The sequence below is a fragment of the Diadema antillarum genome, unplaced genomic scaffold (genome assembly GCF_040938485.1).
Source record: "Diadema antillarum isolate AM-2024a unplaced genomic scaffold, OU_Dant_1.0 scf00000014, whole genome shotgun sequence".
NCBI lineage: Eukaryota > Metazoa > Echinodermata > Echinoidea > Diadematoida > Diadematidae > Diadema > Diadema antillarum.
The window spans coordinates 6977902-6987570 of NW_027270903.1; the positions used below are offsets into that span (position 1 = coordinate 6977902).

Consider the following 9669-nt stretch of genomic DNA (forward strand, 5'->3'; position numbering starts at 1 on the left):
TATAAGCGAATTTTGTACCATAGACTTTAATGGTGATAATTTTGGGACCAGAAGATTTACTTCGTTATAACGAAATTTCGTTATAACCGTGTTCGTTGTAACGGGAGTGCACTGTAATAGCATAGCGCACCGGGCCATCTTTCGGTGGTCATGATGAATGATCTAGTTCCTGTTCACTGACAGTAAATTCAACATACCATGAGCAGGGCTACCACCATTAGCGCATCAAAGTCGGGAAAATTCTGAAGAGCGATCATGGAGATACTTGTGCATTGGAAAATACACCTGTTTTGGAGGGCAAATGTAGTTCCTACATCAGAGGGATTTTTTGTGGATTGCTCTTATCTAGCCATGAGATATGGAAGTTTTTAGAAAGCCTTCTGCAGAATAAAGGGAGACTTGTAAGGTGTGCTATTAATGCCAACCATTCACGATGGCATTACAAAGGTGCATGCTGTAAGACAAGCGCTGCAGACCAAGGATTACATATGGCCAACACACTGTGATTCCAGACACTCATCAATTAACTCATCTCCTCTCACTTTTACGTCATATAATTTTGTGAATGTCTCACTTCTGAATGGATATTAAAAGGCAGATGATAAAACTCTTCATAGTCAAGCGCAAGTATAACTACCACTTGAGAGATACATTAAAGTTGACCTTTGAACATGTGGATGGGTGGCCACTACAAACAGACATAAACAGACAGGGCTTCATGTAATTGTAATATCTGTGGCTACTTTACACACTAAAATACAAAAGATTACCGGTGTACCCCTATGAGAGTAATACTCAAATAGATGTTAAAACAATTATTTCACTATTAAACTTTGGCTAGCATTAAAGAATATTAAAAAGCAATTACAATCAAAAAGGTAGCATTGTACGCATCATATACTGTATATATCAACATGTATATAGCCAACAGATACCATCACTGTATGACTTTGTGAAAATGCAAATATATCTATGTCATATCACGATTTTCGAACTGCACCACAATTTCCTTGGTTGAAAAATTAATCGCTATCAAGTGACTTGCTTCTATAGGCACCAAGTGCACTCCATGCTACAGTGTAGTTGTGATTTGGGATTTTCACCCGAAAGAAGGCTCGCAGGGCTGCGAGAATCATCCCTGTTGCCACGGCAACCCAGGCATGGATGCTGCGTAGTTCAACAGCCTGATGACATCATCTAGGACTTTCAGGGTCATGCAACGAAAGGAGAGACTTGGTGTGGTTCCAAACATCCTTCAAAATTGACTCCACTTTCGAGGAGAGGACCACGATCCACGGCAGGGAAACTAAGGGTTGATGAGGATGCTGCAATCCTTGTCAGTTTTTAAGAAGAGATGGAGATAATGTGAACTTCTCAAGAAAGGTTGAGAGTGAATGAATAGTATCCCCATATCATCACCTTGAAGGTATTCAAAGTACATAATTTGGATATTAAAGGATTTACTGTCTCCATTGGAGTTCATGATACTATAGTGCCCGTGAGAAACAGGTCGGAAGGTCGCTCCTTAATCCGAGCCAAATGTCTCCTGCGCGGCGTAGACGAGGTACAGGAACCCATCTGCATCCTTCTCCGTGTGGTAGACCTCGGCGATCGGCGTGGAAACGCTGACGAGAGACTTCTGGTTGACGAGAAGAAAGAATGCCTGGTTGGGGCTCAGCTGGAGTCGCCTCCTGCAATCATGACATCAAGAATATTCTGGAAGGATTACACTCTGTGGAACATCACAGAGAGAGTTCACTGTAACCCTATCTGTGGGTGGAAACTTTGGACAGTGTGTATAATGTTGTGGAGTGTGGAGTTTCCTGCACCAATTGGAACTCACAGCAAACAAAGGGTTAACCAATACACACAGTCTCACATAAGACAACGCTGAACTCTGACAATGGTCCGATGGTCCAAGACCATTTAAAGTCAAAGTTGGACCAGTAACTTTCAGGAATTGTTAAAATTTACTGGTCCGACATGACAGATAAAATTACAAAAATAACATTGAGTAATTGCCGGGGCCAGTTCAAAAAGAGACAAAAATACAGGACCAGTTAAAATTTGAGGTTCAGACCAGTAGTAGGAAAAATGGGTTAGTGTGCAGCCCTGCATAAGAGCATAACTTGTCATAAACTAGCAGGATATGTCAGAAAGTGAGGAAAAAGTTATAGCAGTACAGACTCTCTCATCTGCAGATGAGAGCCCTGTCATATAAAGTGGTTCTTGATATGGTTTCTCTTTTGTTTTCTTATTCTTGTCTAATAATTTTTGAATTTAGGTTTAGCGCCTAGCACAGAAAGGGTTACCGGTACAGCTAAAACATAGTTCTTGTATATCTGCAGAACTGTCAATTATTGCTCCAATGACACATTTGACAGTGCTTATATAGCGCATAACACATAGTGATAATGTCCCTATGCACTCAAAAAATGAAAAGATTGTAACAAGAACATATAATTCCAATTACAGTGATGGTACCGAGCTTCATTTTGCTTACACTGTAAACAAATGCGTTTTCAAGGCAGACTTGAATCTATTCAAATGTGTGGAATAACGCTGTTATAAGACGATGTTATAAGACGATTAAACTTCAGTAATGACGAAAAGTGTACAAAATTTTCCCTACAGACAGTAGTAAGAATAATATTGGAACCTGAATTTTTACTACTGTTTAAGTGAATTTTCTAATAACAATGTTTGTTGAAATGGTAGGACCCTGCAAAAGTTTTCTTGCCATTCCAACCCGCGACCATGCCCTACCTTACAATCTTGACCAGCTCGCCCATGGTCACATGATCAGGAACGAGGAACTTGGACTTGTCCAGGAGCGGCAGAGTTTTTTCACTCTCAAACCTTTCAATGATGACCTATGGATAAAAGAAGTCAAAGGAAACAAAGTCATGAGATGGGTTAGTCTGAGGAGTCAGTGATTGGACAAATATAATCATCATTTATGGAGGGACCACTTGAAATATTCTACTGTGAAGAACATCTGGTGTAAACAAATGGTGATCGCGGAAAGCAGCGTAGAGTGCGTTCCCTTCATAACCAACGAGGTCAGAGTGATTTTTTTCTTACAATAAAGTAAAAATTCAGGCCCCCAAATTACTATCTGCATAATCCTTAACATTAACAATAAACTTCATTTGTTTGGCTTTAACAAAATTTAGATATAACATTCATACACTGTAAATCCATTGAGGATGAGCTAACTCTACTACAACACGCATTTCCCATAGACTCTTGCCCGATTATAATCGGGACTCGTCCTCAACAGGTTAACAAAGAATGGCAGATTGCAGCAAGGAAAATACAACTTTATATTGGGGGGGGGGGGATCATTATTTGCAAGGAACTCTTTCTCAATCAATAAGTTTTGCAATGGTTGAGTAGACCGCTACAGCGACTGATACTTACTGGAATCTTGGAGGGATGCTTGATGCGGATGTCTTCCACATCCTTTCTTCTTTGCTCTACAAAAATATAGCAATGAAGAGAAGAAGCAAAATGAAAGTTTTCCTGCTGATACACCTCCACAGTTATGTGGGTTGAGTGAATGCAGCAATATTAGTAGAGCACATCATTGAGAGTTTGAGGAAAATCGGACAATCCGTTCAAAAGTTATGAATTGTTGAAGTTTCTGCTCACTCAAGGCTGGATGAGAAGACTACTATAGCTTGTGATGTCACATGAGTACAACAATATAAAGAAAGAATAAAGAAAATTCAACATATTCTCACTTTTCTCGCATAACAAAAGAACACTTGACTTCTCTCTTTCAGAAGGCAGGGGGAATAATATTACCCTTAACATATGTCAGTAACAAGTCGAAGAAATGTTCGCTTAATTCAAAAAGAAAAGTTTTGTGAAATTCTCTTTTTATTTTCTTAATATGGTTGTACCCATATGACATCATACACTATAGTAGTCTTCTCATCCAGCAGTGACTACGCAGATACTTTAAAAATTCATAACTTTTGAACGGATTGTCTGATTTTCCCCAAACTTTCACTGATGTGTTCTACTAATATTGCTGCATTCACACAATCCACATGATGAAGGTGGACTTGTCCTTTAAATGAAATCCCCACTCACAAGAAACATAATGTAAATTTTGTAGGGGGAGCAGGCAGACACATCATGACATTTCTAGACCACCGATGTTCAATGAAAGTGGTGGCATGAAGGCTGATGAATCCAGGCATTAAATAATTTTCCATCCTTCTTTTTAGGGGAGCCAAAAGTGTGTGGACTGTGTGTGTGTGTGTCAGTGTCGGTAAGCAAGCAGAACTAAATTTTACACCAAAATATTTTTTTTTTTTCAATATACAAATGTACAATAATGTAGAATTTAAATCTATTGTGTTTGCATTAGGGAAAACTTCTATGTGTACGTTACTGTAGTGTTAGTCTACTATGACAATCTATGCAATGATGATCAAATTACTGACCAGAATCGCTACTAGTACTACAGAGACTCCAACCCCAAGCACCTTCTGATCGGGAGATTCTCCCGCCTGAAACCCCTAGCAAACGGGAGACTCCAATTTAATGTGCGCGCGAAGCGCACATCACAAGCGCAAAGGGCGAAGTTCCTTGCGCCCGGTGTCCAGGGCCCGCTTAAGGTTCCTGGAAGCTCGGTTCTAGATGCTCTCTTGTGCTATCTAAGGCTTATAGTGGGGTGGCTTAGTGACAAATATACTGATAATCGTGACACGCCGGACAAAAGTGTCATTTTTTCCTCAGACATTTGTATATATATGAGGATCAAAATTAGGGGGTGCTCCAAGAAATCCGCTAACAGAAAAGATGAGAAAATGCCCTTAATTTGTACATAACAATAGTGTCTGAATTCAAAGACTATACACAGGGCATTCGCCAGGTTTCTGTACAATGCAATGCAATGTACATGGTTGCTAGTCTTAAAATTCAGACCCATAATACGACATATTGTGTGCATGTTTACAGTAATACACCATTTTTACTGGTTTTCCTATGGTAACAGGTGGTTAGTCTGTGTTGCAGACCTGAGGGAGGTGTGTTGGAATAGTCCAGTTTTCTTAAGCACCTTTTCATTAAATAATTTCCTATAATTTCTGGTAAAGGATTTTTTTAGTACTGTCTACCTCCTGTAGAGAAATGGCAAAGAGTGACATGTGACTCTGGCTCAGATACTTTAAATCTTGGGCAATGACTGAGCCAGGTGTAGGACTATGTCACAGTTCATTTTTTCTCCCAGAACTACTAGTTTACCAGTAGAAGAGCTGCATATTCCATTGAGAACTTAAGGTTTTGGGTATTGACCTACATATTTCCTAACAAATTTAACCCGTTTCCTCCAAGATTGTGTGAATTCCATAGGTTTAGCGCAGGGATTACCTGGTTCCCGTAAGCAATTTTTATAGTCCGCACCTCCCCTCTTTATATGTTTCTTATTTCTTGTGGGGGTTATTCAAATGTTTAAAAAGGTTAAAAGTCTATTTTCATAGATGAAGTTGAATTTAGACAATTTGAATATTTTTAAAAATATATTGATATTTGTAATTTCACTCATAAAGACTTAAAGCGGTTTGAATATTTTTGGTCTGATAGCTATGTATAGACATGTTATTAAAAAGTAAAAGCAATGTTTGATTGGTTCACATTATCCAAAGAGGGTGGGATGTAGTTGGCTGGTGAACAAAGTCTATGGGGAAGTTTAAAAAGTTGATAGAAATAAAACAAAATCGGCATAGAGCAGAATCTAAATCACAATATGATATGACAAAATTCCCGACCCCAAAGGCGGTTGATTCTATGATGCTTTATGTCAAAATACATTCCACCCAAAATACATGTGATTGATAGGAGGAAAAAGTATAGTACATTAAAAACAATATAGTTCAACTAACCCCATTAGTCGAGCAGCATAATGAAATGATTGTTAAGTTTTATCGCCTTGTCAATTGAAGATGATGTTACATAATGACAATTATCAAAGTCAGCTAGATCTACGAGTATATCAAGAAACCAAAAAGAAGGGGTGGGGTGGGGTGGGGAGAGAAGAATGAAGTAAGTTATTAGTATTTGTAGTTTTGGTTTTCAGTATATTCATTTTAATTTCCTTAATTTCCGTTAGGTCATCATGGATTGGAGCATTTGTGTACTAGTAATCTGCCAGGAACAAACACAAGAAAAACTTAAAGGTCCTATATTATACACTTTTGGGAGAGTGACTTGAAAAAAAAAATGTTCAGGATATCACATTTTATGCATAATATGTGTAGGTCTGGGGGCATTTCATGAAGCATTTTGTCCGACAAGTTGTCGGACAAATTTGCTCTCTGCCAATCAGATGCAAGGATTTCTGTAGTTTGTAACAGTTTGTCAGAAAAATATCTGACCAAACTGCTTCATGAAATGCCCCCCTGGGGGGCATTTCATGAAGCATTTTTGTCCGACAACTTGTCGGACAAAAATGCTCTCAGCCAATCAGATGCAAGGATTTCAGTAGCTTTTAACATTTTGTCAGACGAAATATCTGACAAAACGCTTCATGAAATGCCCCCCAGTTGTATCACAAGACATCCTACCATATACAGTTTTTGCAATCAAAGCAAACATATAAAGAGATATCAGTATTTTTCTCATTAAAGCATAAATGCGGACGGTTTAGTCTGGAAACATGTTATCATAGAAATATTGTTCACATTTTGTGTTATTAACAATACTTAACATTGATTATACAGATTCATTTTTTACAGAGGTTCTTTGTATCCGTAACTTACACTTAAGAATAATTTTCAAGCACTAATTTTGGGTTTTTGCCTTTAATTATCCACAAAAAGGAGGACTCAGTGCATAAAAGGTGTATGCTTTATTTTTGGAAAATGTTGAGGAGATCAGGAAAATAATATATATTGATGTAGATTTTGGACCTGAAGGAGCAGTTGAAGCATTTTTAAGAAACAATGCCTTGTGGCATCGTTCTTATCATCAAAAATTAATAATGGCAAACTCAAATGAAAATTGGAGGGGGGAAGAAAAGATGAACATAATGACATGAGACAGCTTGGTAAAGATTAAACGCTAAAATAGACAATGCAGCCTCTTTTCTCAGTTCATACTTATCCAGAGTGTGTGCTTTCTTTCCAGTACCGGTATTATTATTTAGATAGGTTAGGGGAATCCCTTTGAATTGTGTGATACATCATTTTAAAGCTTACAGTCTGCTCTTTCAGAATCTGTCCTTAAAGGACAAGTCCACTTTCATGCGCACGTGGATTCAGTGAATACAACAATATCAGTAGGACACATCACAGAAAGCTTGGAAAAAATCGTACAATCCGTTCAAAAGTTATGATTTTTTAAGGTATCTGCACAGTCGCGGCTGGATGAAAAGACTACCACAGTGTATGATGTCACATGCACACATTCTAAGGAAAATGAAATGAGAATTTCACAAAACCATACTTTTTGAATAAAGTTCACATAGTTTCTTTGACTTGCTACTTACGTATGTCAAGGGTAAAATTATTCCCCCTGCCTTCTGAAAGAGAAGTCGAGTATCCTTTTGTAAGCGAAAATAATTTATGTTGAATTTTCTTTATTCATTCTTTATATCGTTGTACACATGTGACATTACAAGGTATAGTAGTCTTCTCATCCAGCCTCGACTGCATGAGCAGAAACTTCAAAAATTCATAACTTTAGAACGGATTGTCCAATTTTCCTCAAACTCTCACTGATGTGTTCTACTATTGTTGCTGCATTCACTCAACCCACATGCTATAAAGGTGACAAATCTTTGTCTGGCGACTTTTTTGTTGATCAATTATACCAACCCTGATGGAAATCTCTTCAAATTCATAAGTTCTGAAGTCTCCTTTAAGTTTAACCAAAATCTATATATGTAGTTGCCATGGCAACATACCACTTAACACTAATGAAAAGTATTTCAAACCTCTATACATCCCGTTGATCAGTTGTACCTATTCAAATGGAATCTCTTCCAAACTGGAAAATAGCCTCCTGTAACTAACTTCAATCAAAAACCCTCGTTTTGGGTTGCCATGGCAACGCACAAATCAACAATTATATTTGACCCCTGGTTTATACTCTTGGTACCTTCTATATAACGTTCATATCAAATTTTGTGAAAATTGAATCTTCCTACCTGGAGAAATAAACAAAAACATGATTTTTAGAAAAAGTTCATTGACCTTTGACCTTTGACCTTTGGAAAATTCACCCCAAATTCAATCAAAATATTTTACTTGTTCTCAATATTCTTCCTGCCAAGTTTTATCCAGATTGGATATTCCTGACCTGAGAAATAGCCAAAAAACCTATTTCACAAATAAAGGTCATTGACCTTTGACCTCTGACCTCCTTCCCAGCATCAATTTTCTTGGAGCACCCTATTTTTTGAGAAGGTACATCATGAAGTACCTTTGGTGAAAAAATCATGCTTTTGTCCGCCGTGTCACGATAATTTCACTAAGCCACCCCACTATTATTTTTAGACATACAATGATATTAAAGTACCGGTAAGAAATCATTTCAAGCGGGAGACACAGAGCCAGGGCGGGAGAAATTAAATCTCAAGCGGGAGAACGGGAGATTTTGCAAAAATGGGCTTTCGGCGGGAGATCTCCCGTCGAAAACGGGAGAGTTGGAGTCTCTGGTACTACATTGTAGAAACTACTGATTATTTATAGCCAAACTGGCATTTTGCCTTTTTGTTTGGACAGCATTGATTGGATATGCACACAGCAGCACAGAAATGATTGTCCCAACTTCCTTCCCCTGCTGGGCATTCCATTGACTAGCAGTCTGAGTCATGCTACGAATGATAGACCCTATTACTATGTCACAAGAAACAAACCTTTAAAATGACGGTGAACAAAGAGAAAATAGAAAGGCAAACCGTGTGCTTACCGAAACTCCTCCTCTGTTTGAACGTCTTCATTTCTTCAGTCATTCACAATTGTATGGGTCACAATCTCACTGCGCATCTGTCGTGCCAGTGCAGTGCAGTGCAGTATTGTAGAAACTCTGACGTTACGTCCACTAGCTACGCTCTTTACTCGAAAGGTTGGGACTTGTTACTCAGTATTTGATGTGTGTTTCGATCGTTTCGATCGAGTAGACGTGGAACAAGGGCAATCCTTCGCGTGAAGATGTTCTCTTACCTGTTCGGTAGTTTGAACAGTAAGCGAAAGTAGGCATTAGCGCAACGTCATGCTAAAAATAAAAGCCTACCGCTAGGTTATCGTTGGCTGTTGTAATCAAAGCTAGCTAATGTTTACTGTGTGTGTAGTCGAGTCTAGTACAGTATCGCGTCTTGATGCGGACCAACACGAGCGAGCGGAGTTTGGGAAATTTCCCCGCTGCTGTTCGCTGGCGGCCGTGGCCGTACGTGCAGCGTAAAAACAATACTAGTATGGTAGGTGTTCAACCCACCGACCGGGTCCATAACGACCGACCGCGCATTATAATGGCATTGCGCGTACAGAAAGAAAATGTACGCATGGGACTACGCGCAGCGGTGTTCGATTCTTCACTGGGCTACGCTACCGAGTAAAATGTGGCGAAAACAACTAAGTATGGCATGCCCTAAGTATTCCCTCTAAATTACCGAAATTTAGCAAAATCGAATAAGGTTTATCGTGTAAACTACAT

At 38.7% G+C, this 9669-nt stretch overlaps 1 protein-coding gene across 1 annotated transcript; it reads right to left on the reverse strand.

Moving 5' to 3' along the window:
* Nucleotides 1-987: 987 nt before the first annotated feature.
* LOC139723130 (microtubule-associated protein 1 light chain 3 beta-like) lies at nt 988-9275 on the reverse strand. The gene is made up of 4 exons (XM_071634399.1): nt 8926-9275; nt 3424-3479; nt 2767-2873; nt 988-1691 (listed from the first exon to the last, which is right to left on the reverse strand). Exons 1-4 carry the CDS (start codon nt 8966-8968, stop codon nt 1526-1528), a joined length of 372 nt encoding a protein of 123 aa, XP_071490500.1. The 5' UTR covers nt 8969-9275; the 3' UTR covers nt 988-1525.
* Between the last annotated feature and the right edge of the window lie 394 nt (nt 9276-9669).